Here is a 23,068-nt window from a genome sequence, read left to right on the forward strand (position 1 = left end):
GCCTGTCCCGCCATTGACCCCCGGCCCACGTCCTCCCCCGGGCCTGGAATGCCCCCAATCCCTCTGCCCATCCGCCAAGCTCGCTCTCTTCCTCCCTTCAAGGCCCTGCTGAGAGCTCACCTCCTCCAGGAGGCCTTCCCACACTGAGCCCCTTCCTTCCTCTCCCCCTCGTCCCCCTCTCCATCCCCCATCTTACCTCCTTCCCTTCCCCACAGCACCTGTATATATGTTTGTACATATTTATTACTCTATTTATTTATTTTACTTGTACATATCTATCCTATTTATTTTATTTTGTTAGTATGTTTGGTTTTGTTCTCTGTCTCCCCCTTTTAGACTGTGAGCCCACTGTTGGGTAGGGACTGTCTCTATATGTTGCCAGTCTGTACTTCCCAAGCGCTTAGTACAGTGCTCTGCACATAGTAAGCGCTCAATAAATACAATTGATGGTGATGATCAAGTGAGTGTCCCCATGTCCCTGGCGGGGAGGCGGAAGGCCCGGCCAACTCCCCGTCCGGGACCTAGAGATGCCCTGCAGCCGGGCGGCCCCGACGGGCGTGGGGCTGGAGGGGACGGGCCGAGAGCGGCGGGCACAGCAATAGGCTGAGGGAGGGAAGTCGTAATAATGATGATTCATTCATTTTATCATCTTTATTGAGCACTTACTGTGTGTAGAGCACTGTACTAAGCACTTGGGGGAATACAGTATAACACTAAACGGACACATTCCCGATAATCATAATGGTACTTGTTAAGCGCTTATTCATTCATTCGATCGTATTTATTGAGCGCTTTCTGTGTGCAGAGCACTGTACTAAGCGCCTGGAAAGTACAACTTTCAAATACAAGTACAACAAGCGAGAAGCAGCGTGGCTCAGCGGAAAGAGCCCGGGCTCTGGAGTCAGAGGTCGTGGGTTCAAATCCCGGCTCCACCAATTGTCAGCTGGGTGACTTCGGGCAGGTCACTTCACTTCTCTGTGCCTCAGTGACCTCATCTGTAAAAATGGGGATTAAGACTGTGAGCCCCCCGTGGGATAACCTGATTACCTTGTAACCTCCCCAGCGCTTAGAACAGTGCTTTGCACATAGTAAGTGCTTAATAAATGCCATCATTATTATTATTATTATTATTACAACTCGGCAACATATAGAGACGGTCCCTACCCAACAGCGGGCTCACAGTCTAGAAGGGGGAGACAGACAATAAAACAAAGCAAATAGGCATCAATAGCATCAAAAATGCAAGTTAAATGATTTGAACACAGTCCCCGTCCCAGATGGGGCGCACATTCGTAATCCCCATTTTGCAGATGAGGGAACCGAAGCCCAGAGAAATGAAGTGACTTAACCAAGGTCACGCAGCCGACATGCAGCGGAGCTGGGGTTAGAACTCATCATCATCATCATCATCATCATCAATCGTATTTATTGAGCGCTTACTATGTGCAGAGCACTGGACTAAGCGCTTGGGAACTACAAATTGGCAACACATAGAGACAGTCCCTACCCAACAGGGGGCTCACAGTCTAAAAGGGGGAGACAGAAAACAAAACCAAACATACCAACAAAATAAAATAAATAGGATAGAATAAAATAAACAGGATAGAATAAAATAAATAGGATAGAATAAAATAAATAGGATAGGTCCTTCTGATTCCCAGGCCCGTTCCCTAGCCACTAAGCCACGCTGCTTCTCTCCATCCCACACTTAGAACAGTGCTTTGCACATAGTAAGCGCTTAATAAATACCATCATCATTAGAGACGAGGGAACGGTGGGTGACAGGGTGTGGGGGGCCCTGTCTTTGGGGGTCTCCTCCGGGCGCTTGAATCCCATCGACTGGGGTGGGATAAACAGGGATGAGAACCAGCCTGCCTCCCTCCCTCCCTCCCTCCGGCCCCATCCACTCCGGGATTGGTCTCCGGGGTCCCGGTATAGCCGCTTCTGTCTTCCTTACTTCCCAAGCGCTTAGTACAGTGCTCTGCACACAGTAAGCGCTCAACAAATAGAGAAGCAGCGTGGCTCAGTGTAAGTCGCCCAGGGCTTTGGAGTCAGAGGTCATGGGTTCAAATGCCGGCTCCGCCAACTGTCAGCTGTGTGACTTGGGGCAAGTCACAACTTCTCCGTGCCTCAGTTCCCTCCTCTGCAAAATGGGGATTAAAACTGTGAGCCCCCCGTGGGACAACCTGATCACCTCGTAACCTCCCCAGCGCTTAGAACAGTGCTTTGCACGTAGTAAGCGCTTCATAAATGCCATTATTATTATTATAATAAATACGATTGATTGATTTAGGGTCCGCTGGGGCCGGGTCACAGAGTGACGCTGTCCACCCCTTGATTCCCCAGGACGGCCGTGACCTCTGCCCGCAAGAAGCAGAAAGCCACGAAGCAGAAAACGGCCAAGATCCTCGTCCGCAATATCCCCTTCCAGGCGACCGTCCGGGAAATCCGGGAGCTGTTCAGGTAAGGGGAGCCCAGCGGGGGGTCCACCATCCCGCCCCCGACCCACCGGCACGTGAGCGGGCAGGGCTCGGCCGAGACCCCCTCATCCGCTCCGCGCCCGGTTCCTCCTCATCGGTCTCGGCGTTCGTCTCCTAACATGGCGGTCCGTTCCCGGGTCCGGGTGGGCGTGATGGGGCTCTCCTTTCCCCCCTTCCGAAGGCTTCCGGGACTGAGAGGGCGTGTGGGAAGATCCGTCTTGGTTGCAAAACAGATGACAGTTTGGGGTTTGTTTGTTTTTTTGTCGGCCTAATGGTATTTATTCAGTGCTAATAATAATAACGTTGGTATTTGTTAAGCGCTTACTATGTGCAAGGCACTATTCTAAGCACTGGGGTAGATACAAGGTAATCAGGTTGTCCCACGTGGGACTCAACAGTCTTCATCCCCATTTTCCAGATGAGGGAACTGAGGCCCAGAGAAGTGACTTGCCCAGAGCCGCACAGCTGACAAGTGGCAGGGCCGGGATTTGAACCCACGACCTCTGACTCCAAAGCCCGGGCTCCTTCCACTGAGCCACGCTGCTTCTCCGAGCTGTGGGTTTAGCGCTGGGGTGGAAAGCGGATCGTCAAATGGGGCCCCTGGCCCGCAGAGGGAACCCGGTCTAAAAGAGAGGGAGAGCGGAGAGGAGAATAATTATAATAATAATAATTGTGGTATTAAGTGCTTACTGTGTGCCAGGCACTGTACTAAACACAGGTAGATTATTGGGTTGGACTCATCCCTGTCCAGCACAGTCGTTATCCCCATTTTACAGATGAGGGAACTGAGGCCCAGAGGAGTGAAATGACTTACCCAGGGTCACCCAGCGGACAAGTGAAGCAGCATGGCTTTGTGGAAAGCGCATGAGCCCACTGTTGGGTAGGGACTGTCTCTATATGTTACCAACTTGTACTTCCCAATCGCTTAGCACAGTGCTCTGCACACAGTAAGCGCTCAATAAATACTATTGATTGATTGATTGATTGATTGATTGGGACTCAGTGGTCGTGGGTTCTAATCCCGGCTCCTCCACGTGTCTGCGTTGTGACCTTGGGCAAGTCACTTCTCTGGACCTCCGTTACCTCATCTATAAAATGAGGATAAAGACCGCGAGCCCCACGTGGAACAACCTGATTGCCCTGTACCTACCCCAGCGCTTAGAACAGTGCTTGGCACATAGTAAGCGCTTAACAAATGCCATTTAAAAAAAAAGGTGGTGGAGCCGGGATTAGAACCCAGGTCCTTCTGAATCCCAGTCCCGGGCGCTTATAATGAATGAATCCAGGAGGCAGCACTGCTTCTGATCCCCATTTCACAGGGGAGGAACCGTTCATTCAATCGTATTTATTGAGCAATTACTGTGTGCAGAGCACTGTACTAAGCGCTTGGGAAGTACAAATTGGCAGCATATAGAGACGGTCCCTACCCAACAGTGGGCTCACAGTCTAGAAGGGGGAGACAGAGAACAAAACCAAACATATTAACAGAATAAAATAAATAGAATAAATATGTACAAGTAAACTAAATCAATAGAGTAATAAATATGTACAAACACATATACATATATACAGGTGCTGTGGGGAAGGGAAGGAGGTAAGGCCGGGGGGGATGGAGAGGGGGAGAGAGGCCCAGAGAGGTGAAATACCATGTCCAAGATCACACAGCACGCCGGGGGTGGGGGGAAGGCAGGGCCAGGAGTAAAATCCGCGGGTCCCAACTCCTTTTTTTTTTTAAATGATGTTTATTAAGCACTTACTTTTTTATGGTATTTGTTAAGTGCTTACTTTTCTATGGTATTTGTTAAGCGCTTACTATGTGCAAAGCACTGTTCTAAGCGCTGGGGAGGTTACAAGGTGATCAGGTTGTCCCACGGGGGGCTCACAGTCTTCATCCCCATTTTACAGATGGGGTCACTGAGGCACAGAGAAGTTTAAGTGACTTGCCCGAAGTCACACAGCGGACAAGTGGCAGAGCCGGGATTTGAACCCACGACCTCTGACTCCAAAGCCCGGGCTCTTTCCACTGAGCCGTGCTGCTTGCCTCCTGGTCCTGGGCGCTTTCCACTGGCGGGCATATGGGCAGACAGTACGAACAGAGGACAGTGCTAAGCGCTTAGTACAGTGCTTTGCACACAGTAAGCGCTCAATAAATACAATTGATTAAATACGATTGATTAACAGAGGACACAGTCTGGTCCCTCGAGGTGTTTACAGTCTGAAAGCAACAGTAGAAATAGAATTTATTGAGCGCCCACTGGCTACTGGGTGAAATGCCCTGGGCTAAGCGCTTGGGAAAGACTAAACCGGAATGGCCCATTCCCTGCCCACATAGAGCTTCCACTATCCCTACCCTCAAGGGAGGGTGGGGCAGGGAGATGGGCACCAGAATAAATTCCCAGTAGGAGGATGCGATGGAGTATAATGATATAAAACAGCATGGCATAATAGGTAGATCTTGGGCCCGGGTGTCAGAAGGTCATGAGTTCTAATTCCGGCTCTGCCACTCGTCTGCTGAGTGACCTTGGGCAAGTGATTTCACTTCTCCGAGCCTCAGTCACCTCATCTGTAAAAGAAGCAGAGAAGCAGCGTGGCTCAGTGGAAAGAGCCCGGGCTTTGGAGGCAGAGGTCATGGGTTCAAATTCCGGCTGTGTGACTTTGGGCAACTCACTTCACTTCTCTGTGCCTCAGTTCCCTCATCTGTAAAATGGGGATGAAGACTGTGAGCCCCCCGTGGGACAACCTGATCACCTTGTAACCTCCCCAGTGCTTAGAACAGTGCTTTGCGCATAGTAAGCGCTTAATAAATGCCATCATTATTATTATTAAAAGGGATTGAGATTGTGATCCCTGTGTGGGACAGGGTCTGGGTCCAACCCAGCTAGCTTGTATCCACCCCAGGGTTTAGTACAGAACAGTGCTTTGCACATAGTAAGCGCTTAACAAATACCATCATTATTATCTTCTAGACTGTGAGCCCACTGTTGGGTAGGGACCGTCTCTATATGTTGCCAACTTGTACTTCCCAAGCTCTTAGTACAGTGTTCTGCACACAGTAAGCGCTCAATAAGTACGATTGAATGAATGAATGGAACATAGTAATAAGAGGAGGTGGAGGGAGACGGGCACTGGAATAAATAAAGGACGTGACGGAGTTTAATCATACGGAGGGGAGAACGAATCTTTCTGAAAACTAAAATATATGATGATTGTATTGGGTTGAGACGATCAAAGGACGGATCATCTTATGGATGGTCATTTTGATTTTTATTTTTTAAATAAAGGCCTTTGGGGTGCAGACTCTGGATATATTGCCATTGCACAAAAGTGCGGGGGCGAGGAGGGCGGAGAAGGCCCTGGCACGGGGCAGGGGCGAGAGGTGGTGGTGAAACCAGCCCCTCCCGGAGTCATTTTCCCCTGGTTTCTCGGGGTCTCCGAGGGGCGGTTCATCTCTGGAAACAATAATATTAGCACTGATAATATTTGTGGTAGTTGTTAAGCGCTTACACGGTGCCATGCACTGTACTGAGCGCTGGAGTAGATACAAGATTCGCCGTCCCCGGCCAGTGTGAGGCCTGTAGTAAGTGGGAGGGAGAACGGGGATCGAACCCCCATTTTACAGGTGAGGAAACGGAGGCACAGAGAGATTAAATCTGCCGCCAAAGGTCACAGGGCAGAGGCAGGATTCGAACCCCAGTCTCCCGATTCCCGGCCCGTGCTCCTTCCAAGAGTCTGGTTGGCTCTGGCCCCTGGCTCCCTACTGAGAGTATTTCTGGGGGTGCGGAGAGCGGCCTGGACCGTCCCCGTCCCAAATGGGGTCTGCGTTGGTGTGGCTTGCCTCCGCCCCTGGGAAATGCAAACACAGTCCTTCTGGCCGATTGATTGACTGATCGATTGTACCCTCGGCTGCCGCTTTCTCCTGGCTGTTATTATTACATATTTATTACTCTATTTATTTATTTTACTTGTACATATCTATTCTATTTATTTGATTTTGTTAGTATGTTTGGTTTTGTTCTCTGTCTCCCCCTTTTAGACTGTGAGCCCACTGTTGGGTAGGGACTGTCTCTATATGTTGACAACTTGGACTTCCCAAGCGCTTAGTACAGTGCTCTGCACACAGTAAGCGCTCAGTAAATACGATTGATTGATTATTGTTATAATGGCATTTATTAAGCACTTACTATGTGCAAAGCACTGTTCTAAGCGCTGGGGAGGTTACAAGGGGATCAGGTTGTCCCACGGGGGGCTCACAGTCTTCACCCCCATTTTACAGATGAGGTCACTGAGGCCCAGAGACGTGAAGTGACTTGCCCAAAGTCACGCAGCTGACAGTTGGCGGAGGCGGGATTTGAACCCGTGACCTCTGACTCCAAAGCCCGGGCTCTTTCCCACTGAGCCCCGCTGCTTCTCCTGGCTTGTGCAGTGCCTGTCCGTTCCTCGGGCAGAGCAGCAGGGGGCGCCCTGAGCCTTCCCTGGAATCCTGGACCACGGACAGTGTCGCCACGGAGAAGCCCACCAGCCCCTGGGCCAGGAGAAGCAGGGGATGGGGGACGGGAGAAAGTCAGGGCTAGGAAGAGCCTAGGGCCGGGAGAAGTCAGGGCTAGGAAGAGCCCGAGGCCGGGAGAAGCGGGGGACAGAAGCCCGGAGAAGTCAGGGCTAAGGAGAGCCTGGGGCCGGGAGACACTGGGGACAGGAGCCGGGAGAAGTGGGAGAAGCTGGGCATGGGCCAGAAGAAGCCAGGGCCGGGGGCTGGGAGAAGCCCGGACCAGGAGAAACCGGGAACCGGGGTTGGGAGAAGCTGGGGCCGGGCCAGAAGAAGCCAGGGCCAGGGGCTGGGAGAAGCCCGGACCAGGAGAAACCGGGAACCAGGGGTCGGGAGAAGCTGGGGCTGGGCCAGAAGAAGCCAGGGCCGGGGGCTGGGAGAAGCCCGGACCAGGAGAAACCGGGAACCGGGGTCGGGAGAAGCTGGGGCTGGGCCAGAAGAAGCCAGGGCTGGGGGCTGGGAGAAGCCCGGACCAGGAAAAACTGGGAACCGGGGTCGGGAGAAGCTGGGGCCGGGCCAGAAGAAGCCAGGGCCGGGGGCTGGGAGAAGCCCGGACCAGGAGAAACCGGGAACAGGGGTCGGGAGAAGCTGGGGCCGGGCCAGAAGAAGCCAGGGCCCGGGGCTGGGAGAAGCCCGGACCAGGAGAAACCGGGAACAGGGGTCGGGAGAAGCTGGGGCTGGGCCAGAAGAAGCCAGGGCCGGGGGCCGGGAGAAGCCCGGACCAGGAGAAACCGGGAACAGGGGTCGGGAGAAGCTGGGGCCGGGCCAGAAGAAGCCAGGGCCGGGGGCCGGGAGAAGCCCGGACCAGGAGAAACCGGGAACAGGGATCGGGAGAAGCTGGGGCTGGGCCAGAAGAAGCCAGGGCCGGGGGCTGGGAGAAGCCCGGACCAGGAGAAACCGGGAACAGGGGTCGGGAGAAGCTGGGGCCGGGCCAGAATAAGCCAGGGCTGGGGGCTGGGAGAAGCCTGGACCAGGAGAAACCGGGAACAGGGGTCGGGAGAAGCTGGGGCTGGGCCAGAAGAAGCCAGGGCTGGGGGCTGGGAGAAGCCCGGACCAGGAGAAACCGGGAACAGGGGTCGGGAGAAGCTGGGGCCGGGCCAGAAGAAGCCAGGGCCCGGGGCTGGGAGAAGCCCGGACCAGGAGAAACCGGGAACAGGGGTCGGGAGAAGCTGGGGCCGGGCCAGAAGAAGCCAGGGCCGGGGACTGGGAGGAGCCCGGACCAGGAGAAACCGGGAACAGGGGTCGGGAGAAGCTGGGGCCGGGCCAGAAGAAGCCAGGGCCGGGGGCTGAGAAGCCTGGACCAGGAGAAACCGGGAACAGGGGTCGGGAGAAGCTGGGGCCGGGGGCTGGGGAAAGCTGGAGCAGGGAGCCGGGGAAAGCCTGGGGCCAGGAGAAGAAGGGAGCCAGGCGCTGGGAAAAGCTTGGGGCTAGGAGAAGCCAGGAACAGGGGCCAGGAGAAGCCCGTGCTGAGAGTTGGGAAAAGCCTGGGATCAGGAGAAGCTGGGGCCAGGGGCTGGGAAGAGCCTGGGGCTGAGAGGAGCCAGGGCCAGGAGCCGGGAGAAGCAGGGGTCAGGGCCTGGGGCCCTCCCTCCCCTGCCGGTCAGCCTAAACACCCCCGTTTTGGGGGACCATCTCAGCCCAGCAGGGAGACCCCCCCAGAGCCTCAAGGCCAAAAGCTGAGTCATCACCTTGGTCTGTGGGCGCGGAAGCAGCCGGGACGAGATGCGGGGTTGGGGGCCGAGCTGGCGGGGAAGACCCCAGCCCGCCATCCCGCACTAGGGCTGGCCTTCGGCTCCTCCGTTCCCCAGCCCCCCTTCCCCGGGCCACAGGTATTTAGGAGACAGACAGACAGACGGCGGGGGAGAAGCCTAGTGGAAAATGCTTGAGCCTGGGAGCCAGAGGACTTGGTTTCTAATCCCAGCTCTGCAACTGCTTGCTGTGTGGCCTTGGGAAAGTCACTTCACTTCTCTGTGCCTCAATTTCCGCAACTGCAAAATGGGGATTCAATATCTGTTCTCCCTCCTGCTTAGACTGTGAGCCCCATGGGGGACGGGATCCGTGTCTGACGTAGTTAGTTCGTACCTACCCCAGTGCTTATAAACAGTGTTTGACACAGAGTAGGCGCTTCAAAAATCCTGTCGGTCCCACCTTCCCAACATGGCTAAAATCTGCCTTTTCCTCTCCGTCCAAACTGCTACCGCGTTAATACAGTCACTCATCCTGTCCTGCCTGGATTACTGCATCAGCCACTTTGCTGACCTCCCAGCCTCCTGTCTCTCCCCGCTCCAGTCCAGACTTCACTGTCCTGCCCGAATCATTTTTCAACAAAATCGTTCAGGATGTCACCCCCCCTCCTCAAAAAAACTCCAGCGGTTGCCCATCCACCTCCGTATCAAACAAAAAATTCCTCACCATTGGCTCTAAGGCACCCCTTCACCTTCCCCCCTCCTACTTTATCTCACTCCTCTCTCCAGCCCAGCCTGCACACTTTGTAATCTCCTCCCCGTACCTCGTTCTCGCCTGTCCCGCCATCGACCCCCGGCTCACGTCATCCCGCGGGCCTGGAACGCCCCCAATCCCTCTGCCCATCCGCCAAGCTAGCTCTCTTCCTCCCTTCAAGGCCCTGCTGAGAGCTCACCTCCTCCAGGAGGCCTTCCCAGACTGAGCCCCTTCCTTCCTCTCCCCCTCGTCCCCCCTCCATCCCCCCATCTTACCTCCTTCCCTTCCCCACAGCACATGTATATATGTTTGTACATATTTATTACTCTATTTATTTTACTTGTACATATCTATTCTATTTATTTTATTTTGTTAGTATGTTTGGTTTTCTTTTTTTTTTCTCTGTCTCCCCCTTTTAGACTGTGAGCCCAATGTTGGGTAGGGACTGTCTCTATATGTTGCCAATTTGTACTTCCCAAGCGCTTAGTACAGTGCTCTGCACATAGTAAGCACTCAATAAATATGATTGATTGATTGATTGATTGATAGTGCTGACCTCCTCACTGTGCTTTGACCTCGTTTGTCTTGTCGCTGACCCCTCACCCGCGTCCTGCCTCTGGCCTGGGATGCCCTTCCTCCTCAGTTCCACCAGACAGTGATTCTTCCCCCCTTCAAAGCTTTACTGAAAGCCCATCTCCTCTAAGAGGCCTTCCCAGACTAAACCCCACTTTTCCACCCCTCTCTCTCCCTTCTGCATCACCCTGACTTGCTCCCTTAATTCATCCCTCCTCCCATCCCCAAAGCACTCAAGTACAAACCTGTAATTTTATTTATTTTTATTGATATCTGTCTCCGCCCCCCCAAAGACTGTAAGCTCCTTTTAGGCAGGGAATGTCACTGTTTATAGTTGATTGTACTTTTCCTACGGGCTTAGTAAAATGCTTGGCACACAGTAAAGTGCTCAATGAATACAAATGAGTGAATGAATGACAGATGCCATTAAAAAAGAAAAAGCAACACCAGAGACCGGGCTGGGCTGGGGGTCGGAAGTTGGAGGGAAAAGCCCACGTGCCCAATCCCTGGGGCGGAGGTCAGTGGAAAGAGCCCTGGCTTTGGAGTCAGAGGTCATGGGTTCAAATCCTGGCTCTGCCTCTTGTCAGCCGTGTGACTTTGGGCCAGTCATCATCATCAATCGCATTTATTGAGCGCTTACTATGTGCAGAGCGCTGTACTAAGCGCTTGGGAAGTACAAATTGGCATTTCTCTGTGCCTCAGTTATGTCGTCTGTAAAATGGGGATTAAGACTGTGAGCCGCTGTGTGACTTTGGGCCAGTCACTTCTCTGTGCCTCAGTTACCTCATCTGTAAAATGGGGATTAAGACTGTGAGCCGCTGTGTGATTTGGGCCAGTCACTTCTCTGTGCCTCAGTTATCATTATAAAATGGATAAAATGGATAAAATAAAATGGGGATTAAGACTGGGAGCCCCATGTGGGACAACCTGATCACCTCGTAACCTCCCCAGCGCTTAGAACAGTGCTTTGCATGTAGTATGCGCTTAATAAATGCCATCATCATCATTATTATTATTATTACTGGTATCTTCTGGTGGCACAAGGGGGTCTTTCCCTGAATCTGAGGGCAGGGCGGGTGTAGGAATGGAATAATCATCTGGACATCGACTGAGTCCTATACCCTGTGCCAAGTGCTGGGGCAGACATCAGAGTGTCACATCCTACACACTGAGAAGCAGCATGGCCTAATGGATAGAGTCAGAAGGACCTGAGTTCCAATTCCGGATCAGCTACTTGCCTGCTGTATGACCTTGGGCGAGTCACTTCACTTTTCTGTGCTTCAGTTCTTTCATCTGTAAGATAGGGAGTCAATGCCTGTTCTCCATCTCAAACTGTGAGCCCCATGTGGGACAGGGACTGGGTCCAACCTAATGAACTTGTATCTCCCCAGCACTCGGAACAATGCTTGACTCATAGTAAGCCCTTAATATCTAAATAAATAAATAGAAACAAAGTAATTCAGTCAGAGGCCCTGACCTACGTCTGTACGGGAGGAAGAGCAGGGAACTAATCTCCATTTTACAGATGAGCAACTGAGGCACGGAAAAATGACTTGCCCGGTGTCACCCAGCAGGGCCAGAGGCGGAGCCAGGATTAGAACCCAGACCTCTTGACTCCAAGGCCCGGGCTCTTCCCCCCCAGGCTACACTGTTGGGTTGGTTTTTTATGGTATTTGTTAAGTGCTTATTATGTGCCAGGCACTGTACTAAGCGTTGGGGTAGATACGAGCTAATCAGGCTGGACACAGTCCATGTCCCACAAGCGACTCACAGTCCTCATCCCCATTTTACTGTTGAGGTAACTGAGGCACAGGGAAGCAAGGTGATTTTAAGTTGAAGGGGCAAGACCTCGCCCGCCCTGCCCACCAGCTGGGGCCTGGGGAGTGTGTCCTGGGATATTCTGCACAGTGCTTAGCACAGAGCAAGCACTTAACAAATACCACAATCGTTACTATCATGTGGAGCAGCGGGATCGATTGGGAACCGGCCAGGAGCCAGGGAGCGAAACCTTTGGCCAGGAAGGCAATCAGATAATCAGTGATGATGATGATCATCATCATCATCAATCGTATTTATTGAGCGCTTACTATGTGCAGAGCACTGTACTAAGCGCTTGGGAAGTACAAATTGGCAACATATAGAGACAGTCCCTACCCAGCAGTGGGCTCACAGTCTAAAAGGGGGAGACAGAGAACAAAACCAAACATACTAACAAAATAAATAGAATAGATATGTACAAATAAAATAAATAAATAAATAAATAGAGTAATAAATATGTACAAACTTACATGATGATGATGACGATGGCATTTGTTATTTATTGAGTGTCTCCCGTGCAGAGCACTGGGCTAAGCACGTGAGAGGTTTTAGTAGGGTTAGTAGACACCCTCCCTGCCCTCATAGAGCTTACAGACTACTGTGTGTGCAGAGCACTGTAGTGAGCACTTGAGAGAGTACAGAAGAGCTAGTAAAAATGATTCCTGCCCCGGAGGAGCTTACAGTCCACTGTGTGCAGAGCTCTGTGGTGAGCGTTCGGGAGAGCATCATCATCAATCGTATTTATTGAGCGCTTACTGTGGGCAGAGCACTGTACTAAGCGCTTGGGAAGTACAAGTTGGCAACATATAGAGACGGTCCCTACCCAACAATGGGCTCACAGTCTAAAAAAAGTCTAAAAAGAGCACTCCCCCTCTAGACTGTAAGCTTATAATGGGCGGTGAATCTGTTATATTGTTATATCGTACTCTTAGTCCCAGACTGAGCCCCCTCCTTCCTCTCCCCCTCCCCATCCCCCCCCTCCCTACCTCCTTCCCCTCCCCACAGCACCTGTATATATGTTTGTACAGATTTATTACTCTATTTACTTGTACATACTTACTATTCTATTTATTTTATTTTGCTAATATATTTTGTTTTGTTGTCTGTCTCCCCCTTCTAGACTGGGAGCCCGCTGCTGGGTAGGGACCGTCTCTAGATGTGGCCAACTTGTACTTTCCAAGCGCTTAGTGCAGTGCTCTGCATTCGTTCATTCAGTCGTATTTATTGAGCGCTTACGGTGTGCAGAGCACTGGACTAAGCGCTTGGGAAGTACAGGTTGGCAACATCTAGAGACGGTCCCTACCCAACAGTGGGCTCGCAGTCTAGAAGGGGGAGACAGGGAACGAAACCAAACATATTAACAAAATAAAATAAATAGAATATGTACAAGTAAAATAAATAGAGTAATAAATGCGTACAAACATATATACAAATAAATAGAATATGTACAAGTAAAATAAATAGAGTAATAAATGCGTACAAACATATATACATATATACAGGTGCAGTGGGGAAGGGAAGGAGGTAAGGCGGGGGGGATCATCATCATCATCAATCGTATGTATTGAGCGCTTACTGTGTGCAGAGCACTGTACTAAGCGCTTGGGAAGTACAAATTGGCAACATATAGAGACAGTCCCTACCCAACAGTGGGCTCACAGTCTAAGAGGGGGAGACAGAGAACAAAACCAAATATACTAACAAAATAAAATAAATAGAATAGATATGGACAAGTAAAATAAATAAATAAATAAATAGAGTAATAAATATGTACAAACATATACATATACATATATGGGGGGATGGAGAGGGGGAGGAGGGGGGAGGAAGGAGGGGGCTCAGTCTGCAGTAAGTGCTCAATAAATACGATTGAATGAATGAATGAATGCTCTGCACACAGTAAGCGCTCAGTAAATATGATTGACTGACTGACAACTGAACCAGTCAACAGGATCCCTGCCCTGAAGGAGCGGACAGACTGCTGTAATAATTCTGGTACTCGTTAAGCGCTTACTACGCGCCAGGCGCTGTACTAAGCGCTGGGGTGGATACAAGCTAATCAGGTTGGAGTCTTAGCCTCCACTTTACAAACAGGATAACTTGAGGCCCAGAGAAGTGAAGCGACTTGCCCAAGGTCACACAGCAGACAAGTCGCAGAGCTGGGATTAGAAGCTGGGCTGTATCCACTACACCAGGCTGGCAATATAACAGAGTCGGTGGGCACATTCCCGGCGCCCAACGAGCTTGCTGTCTAGAAGGGAAGACGGACGTTGGCATAAATAAGAAAATTAGGGGTTTATAATGGGAAAATCATTTTAATGTATAAGATGAAGCACATGTCCAGTCACACACCCTGAACACATCCCACACACATCCATAGCTGCCCTGCACATTCCCCACACATGCCCAGTCCATGCCCCGTACATATCGCAGCGTGGCTCCGTGGAAAGAGCCCGGGCTTGGGAGTCAGAGGTCGTGGGTTCGAATCCCGGCTCCGCCACCTGTCTGCTGTGTGACTTTGGGCAAGTCACTTCTCTGTGCCTCGGTTCCCTCGTCTGTAAAATGGGGATGAAGACTGTGAGCCCCCCCGTGGGACAACCTGATCACCTGGTATCCCCCCGGCGCTTAGAACAGTAGTTTGCATGGGTCCTAATCCCGGCTCCACCACTTGTCAGCTGGGTGGCTCTGGGCAAGTCATTTCACTTCTCTGGGCCTCAGTTCCCTCATCCGTAAAATGGGGATTAAGACTGTGAGCCCCACGTGGGACAACCTGATCACCTCGTATCCCCCCCAGCGCTTAGAACAGTGCTTTGCACACAGTAAGCGCTTAACAAATGCCATTATTATTATTATTATTTGCACATAGGAAGCGCTTAACAAATACCATCATTAGACTGTGAGCCCACTGTTGGGTAGGGACTGTATATATTGCCAACTTGTACTTCCCAAGCGCTTAGTACAGTGCTCCGCACATAGTAAGCGCTCAATAAATGTGATCGATGATGATGATGACGATTATTATTATTATATCCCGCCCGAGTCCAGGGGAGGGGAGGCCCTGAGGCCTCGTCCTCCTGGATGGGAGTGGGAGGCAGGCGGGGATACCCTGGTCTCCCCTTGTGGCTCCAGGCCCCCGGGGGTGGGCAGGCGGGCCCCGGGGATAGAGGGGTTAAGGCGGGGGCGGGGAGGGGAGGGCCGGGAGAGGGACTTGAGATGCTCATTATTCACTGCCATCTCTCCCCAAAATCGTATTAATTTCACGCTGTCGCACAGCCCCGCGCACTTCTCGTCAGGCTGGCGATGGGGGAGGGGAGGCGGGCTGGGCCCAGATCCCCGGGGGGCGGGGGGGGGAGGAACTGGGGGCGCGGAACTGGGAACCTCAAGTGAGCCGGGCTGGCCCAAGCAGCCCTCCCTGCTCTTCCCTCCCAATAATGATAGCGGTATTTATTTGTTCAGGGCTCACTATCAATCAATCAATCAGTCAATCAATCGTATTTATTAAGCGCTTACTACGTGCAGCCCCTTCCTTCCTTTCCCCCTCGTCCCCCTCTCCATCCCCCCATCTTACCTCCTTCCCTTCCCCACAGCACCTGTATATATGTTTGTACATATTTATTACTCTATTTTACTTGTACATATCTATCCTATTTATTTTATTTTGTTAGTATGTTTGGTTTTGTTGTCTGTCTCCCCCTTCTAGACTGCGAGCCCACTGTTGGGTAGGGACTGTATATATGTATATATGTTTGTACGTATTTATTACTCTATTAATTTTACTTGTACATATCTATCCTATTTATTTTATTTTGTTAGTATGTTTGGTTTTGTTGTCTGTCTCCCCCTTCTAGACTGCGAGCCCACTGTTGGGTAGGGACTGTATATATGTATATATGTTTGTACGTATTTATTACTCTATTTATTTATTTTACTTGTACATATCTATTCTATTTATTTTATTTTGTTAGTATGTTTGGTTTTGTTGTCTGTCTCCCCCTTCTAGACTGCGAGCCCACTGTTGGGTAGGGACTGTCTCTATGTGCTGCCAATTTGTACTTCCCAAGCACTTAGTACAGTGCTCTGCACATAGTAAGCGCTCAATAAATACGATTGATTGATTGATTGATTGATTGTTGGGTAGGGACTGTATATATGTATATATGTTTGTACATATTTATTACTCTATTTATTTATTTATTTATTTATTTTACTTGTCCATATCTATCCTATTTATTTTATTTTGTTAGGATGTTTGGTTCTGTTCTCTGTCTCCCCCTTTTAAACTGTGAGCCCACTGTTGGGTAGGGACTGTCTCTGTATGTTGCCAGTCTGTACTTCCCAAGCGCTTAGTACAGTGCTCTGCACATAGTAAGCGCTCAATAAATACGATTGATGATGATGATGATGATGCAGAGCATGTGCCAGGCACTGTACCAAGAGCTCGGGTGGATACAAGCAAATCAGGTGGCACACAGGCCCTGCCCCACGTGGGGCTCACGGTCTCAGTCCCCGTTTTACAGATCGATCAATCAATCGTATTTATTGAGCGCTTACTGTGCGCAGAGCACTGGACTCTGCAAGGTCACACAGCAGACAAGTTGCAGAGCCGGGATTAGAAGCCGGCCTCCATCCACTACACCAGGCTGGCAATATAACAGAGTTGGTAGGCACATTCCTGGCACCCAACGAGCTTACTGTCTAGAAGGGAAGACAGACATTGACAAAAATAAGAAAATTAGGGGTTTATAATAGGAAAATCATTTTAATGTATAAGTAATGAATCACATGTCCTTGGGAAATACAGACTGGCAACATATAGAGATGGTCCCTCCCCAACAGTGGGCTCACAGTCTAGATGAGGGAACTGAGGCAGAGGGCAGTGTAGTGACTTGCCCAGGGTCACCCAGCGGACGAGTGGCAGAGCCGGGATTAGAACCCAGGATCATCTGACTCCTAGGCCTGTGCTCTGCCCACTAGGGTATTAAGAAGCAGCATGGCTCAGTGGAAAGAGCCCGGGCTTTGGAGTCAGAGGTCATGGGTTCGAACCGCGGCTCCACCACATGCCTGCTGTGTGACTTTGGGCAAGTCACTTAACTTCTCGGAGCCTCAGTTACCGCATCTGTAAAATGGGGATGAAGCCTGTGAGCCCCATGCGGGACAACCTGATCACCTTGTATCCCCCCCAGCGCTTAGAACAGTGCTTTGCACATAGTAAGCGCTTAACAAATGTCATTTTTATTTATTATTTATTAGGCCATGCTGTCCTCCTCCACTGCCCCTTCCTGCTCTCCCCTCCTCTTCCCTCTTCCCCAGCCACTGGCTCTTCTCCAGCTCCTCCTTGCTCTACCATATGGAGAAGCAGCTTGGCTCAGTGGGAAGAGCCCGGGCTTTGGAGTCAGAGGTCAGGGGTTCAAATCCCAGCTCCGCCAATTGTCAGCTGGGTGACTTTGGGCAAGTCACTTCACTTTTCTGGGCCTCAGTTCCCTCATCTGTAAAATGGGGATGAAGACTGTGAGCACCCCCGTGGGACAACCTGATCACCTTGTATGCTCCCCAGCGCTTAGAACAGTGCTCTGCACATAGTAAGCGCTTAGTAAATGCCATCATTATTATTATTATTACCGTCCCTCTCCCGGTTGCTCCCTCCTCCCCCCTCCCTGCTGTTCTCCACACACCCCCCTTTCACCTCCCGCACTCCTCCCTATTCTTTCCTTGCTCTTCCCTCTGCTTCCCTTGCCCCTCTCAGCTGCTTTCCTGGTCCTCCCTTTCCCCTCCCTGCGCCTCCTCCCTCCCCTTCCCTCCTCCACCCCTAATCCTCCCTTTCATTCATTCATTCATTCAGTCGTATTTATTGAGCGCTTACCGTGTGCAGAGCACTGGACTAAGCGCTTGGGAAGTCCAAGCTGGCAACATAGAGAGACGGTCCCTACCCAGCAGCGGGCTCACAGTCTAGAAGGGGGAGACAGACAACGAAACAAAACATATTAACAAAATAAAATCAATAGAATAGTAAATATAAACAAGTAAAATAGAGTAAAAAATCTGTACAAACATATATACAGGTGCTGTGGGGAGGGGAAGGAGGTAGGGCGGGGGGATGGGGAGGAGGAGAGGGAAAAGGGGGCTCCGTGTGGGAAGGCCTCCTGGAGGAGGTGAGTTTTCAGTAGGGCTTTGAAGGGAGAAAAAGAGCTAGCTTTGCCTCTCCCCATACCTTCTTCCTCCTCCTTCCCCCTTCCTCCTCCTCCCCTGCACCTCCCAGCCCCTCTAGACTGTAAGCTTCTTGTGGGCAGGGAATGTGTTTACTGCTATATTGTAGTCTCCCAAGCGCTCAGTTTAGTGCTCTGCACCAGAAAGCGCTCAAGAAATACAAGTGACAGACTTCCAAAGCCTCCCAGGCGTGCCACACATGGGGTATTAAGCAGAAAGCCGAGCTGGGCCGACCCCCAGGACGGTCGCCCACTGCCCCGTGGTGCCTATACCCCGAGCAGCATGGGGCCGGCCCCATTCATTCATTCAGTCGTATTTATTGAGCGCTTACTGTGTGCAGAGCACTGTACTAAGCGCTTGGGAAGTACAAGTTGGCAACATATAGAGACAAATGATCCCAGGGTGTCTTCTCTGACCGGGGCACCGTTCTGGGACTCGCTGCCCTCCCTGAAGCCCCTTCCTCATGGCTAGGGATGGACTGTCCAACACCACGACCTTCCTCATCGGACGTAGTCGGGGTAGTAACTATCGTAATCATAATAATATCATTCATTCAGTCAATAATAATAATACTAATAATAATAATGGCATTTATTAAGCGCTTACTATGTGCAAAGCACTGTTCTAAGCGCTGGGGAGGATACAAGGTGATCAGGTTGTCCCACGGGGGGCTCACAGTCTTCATCCCCATTTTACAGATGAGGTAACTGAGGCCCAGAGAAGTGAAGTGACTTGCCCAAAGTCACACAGCTGACAGTTGGCGGAGCCGGGATTTGAACCCACGACCTCCGACTCCAAAGCCCATGCTTTCCACTGAGCCACGCTGCTTCAATCAGTCACTCATATTTCTTGACCGCTTACTGTGTACAGAGCACGGTACTAAGCACTTGGGAGAGTGCACTACAACGATAAACAGACATATTCCCTGCCCACAGCAAGCTTCCAGTCTAGAGGGGAAGACGGACATTAATAGACATAAATAAATTACAGATGTGGACGTAAATGCTGTGAGGCTGGGATTCCACTTACGTTAATGTCTGTCTCCCCTTCCAGACTGGAAGCTCGTTATGGGCCGGGAACGTATCCGCTTAGTCTGTTGCATCATACACTTTCAAGTGCTTACTACAGTGCTCTGCACAGAGTTAGCCCTCATTAACTACCATTTATTGATTGATTGATTCACTATGGGTCAAAGCATCGTACTAAGCTCCGGGGTAGATACAAGATCATCAGGTTAGACATGGTCCCTGTCCTATCGATCAATCGTATTTATTGAGCGCTTACTGTGTGCAGAGCACTGTACTAAGCGCTTGGGAAGTACAAGTTGGCAACATGTAGAGACAGTCCCTACCCAACAGTGGACTCGGAGTCTAAAAGAGTCCTATATGGGGTCACGGTTTAAGAAGAAGGGAGAATGGAAATTTAATTCCCATTTTACAGATTATCAAGGCCCGTATTCTCTAAGTGACCTGCCCAGAGTCACGCAGCGGGCCAGTGGCACAGTCGGAATTAGAACCCAGGTCCCCCGACTCCCAGTCCTGGGCCCTTGGACTGAACCCCGTGTAAGACAGGGACTGTGTCTGACCCGGTTGTCTTGTCTCTTTCTCGGGGCTTAGTCCAGAGGAGACACCTAATTGATTCTATTGTTATTATCATTATTATTATTATTGCCATCAGTATTATCCAGCCTCTGAAGGGCTCTTATGGCTATTGCCCGTCATTGTTCAGAAAAGGGGTGGCTTTTCATTGGGCTGCCCGCTCGGTAGAAGTGGGATAATCATCAGGGATGGCAGTTGGAAGCTCTCACTTTGTGCTAAGCCCAAAGGGCTCAGGGTTCAGGAGGGAGAAGGTATTTGGAAGCCTTGGGCTGGGTTGGGGGTGGCCTGAAGCCCAGGCCCCGCTTTAAAGAACTTGGAGATCATTTTCTGTCTGCAGGGAGTCCGGTGAGGGGAGGCGGGAAGCTGATACCCTCATTGGGCTGGACCTTGGGGAAGCGGAGCATGGGAGAGGGCGGATAATGGAGTTTGGTAAGGGAGAGGGATGGGGGATAGTGGGGCATTCATTCATTCGATTCAGTTGTATGTCTTGAGCACTTACTCTCTGCTGAGCACGGTACTAAGCGCCTGGGAGAGTACAATACAACAATAAACGGACACATTCCCCGCCCCCAATGAGCCTACAGTTTTGGGGAGGCAGGGGAGACCGACGTTAATCAAAATCAATAAATGACAGATATGGACCTAAGTGGTGTGGGGCTGGGAGGGGGGAAGAGCAAAGGGAGCAAGTCAGGGCGACGGAGAAGGGAGTGGGAGAGGAGGAAATGTAGGGTTTAGTCTGGGAAGCCCTCTTGGAGGAGATGTGCCTTCAATAAGGCTTTGAAGGTGGGGGAGAGTCATTGTCAAGGAGGGAGGCCCCGGGTGGGGGGACAGCGGGGCATGGAGGGGAGTGGGGAGAGAGCAGGGGTGGAGGGAAGGGGGGACGCAGCCCCGAGCTAGCCGCTCATTTGTATCTCATTTTCGCGTTATTAGCGGGCCCGGGCTTGGGAGACTGTTTTGACAGCGTCTGTCAGGGAGGTGCCAGCTTCTGCCATCGCTGCTCAGAGCTCACAGACACCTACGCCGGGCAGGGGGCTCGGGGGGCCTAGGGGGGTGGGGGTGGGGGCAGGGGTAAGGGCGGGGGGGAGGGCCCGAGCTCAGAGCCCCGAACTGCCCAGTTATAGTCGCGTGGCCCTGTCCCTCTGCCTCCCCGTGACTCCTTACCCCTCTGTCTCTGTGCCCGTCGCCCTGACTCTATGTCCCCATCCCACCCCCCGTCTCTGTCTCTCCCCACATCCACACACAATAGCCCCCCACCCCACCGTGCCTGTGTTTTTCAGCCCACCTGTAGGGAAGATCATCAAAGGTGCAGGCTCTGTTTTGTGTTGGTGTCGTCCGAGGGTTTAGAGAAGCAGCGTGGCTCTGTGGAAAGAGCACTGGCTTCGGAGTCAGAGGTCATGGGTTCAAATGCCGCCTCCGCCAATTGTCAGCTGTGTGACTTTGGGCAAGTCACTTCGCTTCTCTGGGCCTCAGTTACCTCATCTGTAAAATGGGGATTAAGACCGTGAGCCCCACATGGGACAACCTGATCCCTTTGTATCCCCCCAGCGCTTAGAACAGTGCTTTGCACATAGTAAGCGCTTAACAAATGCCAATATTATTATTATTATTTTGGGGTGAGGGCGGGCTGGGATCAGGGGAAGAGGAAGGAGAAAGCCCCCAGCTCCCGCCAACCTCATTAGCAGTGAATCATCATCAGTCGTATTTATTGAGCGCTTACTGTGTGCAGAGCACTGGACTAAGCGCTTGGGAAGTACAAGTTGGCAACATATAGAGACGGTCCCTACCCAACAGTGGGCTCACAGTCTAAAAGAATGGTCTGTGACTGTTAGTACAGCAGGTAGAATGAGGGCTAGGGCAGCAGACGCAAGGGTAAGAGGAGCAGCGTGGCCCAGTGGAAAGAGCCCGGGCTTGGGAGTCGGACGTCAGCGGTTCGAATCCCGGCTCTGCCGCTTGCCAGCTGTGTGACCTTGGGCAAGTCGCTTAACTTCTCTGGGCCTCAGTGACCTCATCTGTAAAATGGGGAATAAGACCGTGAGCCCCACGTGGCACAACCTGATAACCTTGTGTTTACCCCAGTGCTTGGCACATAGTAAGTGCTTAATAAATACCATCATTATTATTTTGGAGGGTCCCTCCCCCGGACACGCTCACCATTTCTGTTTGGTTTTGTTCTCTGTCTCCCCCTTTTAGACTGTGAGCCCACTGTTGGGTAGAGACCGTCTCTATATATTGCCAACTTGGACTTCCCAAGCGCTTAGTACAGTGCTCTGCACACAGTAAGCGCTCAATAAATACAATTGATTGATTGAGGGACCGTCTCTATATGTTGCCAACTTGTACTTCCCAAGCGCTTAGTCCAGTGCTCTGCACACAGTAAGCGCTCAATAAATACAATTGATTGATTGATTGATTTCAGTGTGCACAGCAGGAGCCGAGGACAGGGAGGGGGAGCGGTCTGCCGCTAGTTTGCTGTGTGACCATGGGCAAGTCACTTCATTTTTCTGTTCCCTCAGTTTCCCCAACTGTACAGTGGGGATCCAATACCTGTTCTCCCACTTGCTTAAACTGTGGTCCCTATGTGGGACATGGACTGTGTCCAACTCGATTAACTCGTATCGACCCCGGTGCTTTGTACAGTGCCTGGCACATAGTGAGCACTTGACAAATACCATTAAAAAAATCTCCCTGCTGCAATAATAATAATAATGACAACAATAGCAGCAGTTTTGATTGAGCATAAACTGCATGCCCGGCCCTAGCCATAATAATAATAATGATAGTGTTAATTGTGGTATTTGTTAAGCACTTACTATGTGTCGGGCACTGTAATAATAATAATAATAATAATGGTATTTGTTAAGCGCTTACTATGTGCCAAGCACTTCTAAGCACTGGGGGGATGCAGGGTAATCAGGTTGTCCCATGTGGGGCTCACAGTCTTAATCCCCATTTTACAGATGAGGGAACTGAGGCATAGAGAAGTGAAGCGACTTGCCCAAAGTCACACAGCTGCCAAGTGGCGGAGCCGGGATTCGAACCCATGACCTCTGACTCCCAAGCCCGGGCTCTTTCCACTGAGCCACGCTGTTTCTCACTGTAGTAAGCGCTGAGGGGATACAGGCAAATCGGGTGGGACACAGTCCCTGTCCCATATGGGGCTCACAGTCTTCATCCCCATTTTACAGATGAGGTAACTGAGGCCCAGAGAAGTGAAGTGACTTGCCCAAGGTCACACAGCAGACAAGTGGTGGGTGGGGCTGGGTTTAGAACCCATGTCCTTCTGACTTCCAGGCCTGTGGTCTGGCTACAGAAGCAGCGAGGCTCAGTGGAAAGAGCCTGGGCTTGGGAATCAGAGGTCATGGGTTCTAATCCCGGCTCCGCCACTTGTCCGCTGTGTGACCTTGGCCAAGTCA

General features: G+C 51.3%; 1 protein-coding gene across 1 annotated transcript in view; it reads left to right on the forward strand.

Moving 5' to 3' along the window:
- RBM19 (RNA binding motif protein 19) overlaps positions 1–23,068 on the forward strand; it is a 131,400-nt gene that overhangs the window by 55,378 nt on the left and 52,954 nt on the right. The window contains exon 21 of the mRNA XM_038763587.1: positions 2,347–2,463. Coding sequence (XP_038619515.1) covers positions 2,347–2,463 — 117 coding nt within the window. The remainder of the gene's footprint in view (positions 1–2,346; positions 2,464–23,068) is intronic.

This window comes from Tachyglossus aculeatus, chromosome 21 (genome assembly GCF_015852505.1).
Source record: "Tachyglossus aculeatus isolate mTacAcu1 chromosome 21, mTacAcu1.pri, whole genome shotgun sequence".
Classification (NCBI taxonomy): Eukaryota; Metazoa; Chordata; class Mammalia; order Monotremata; family Tachyglossidae; genus Tachyglossus; species Tachyglossus aculeatus.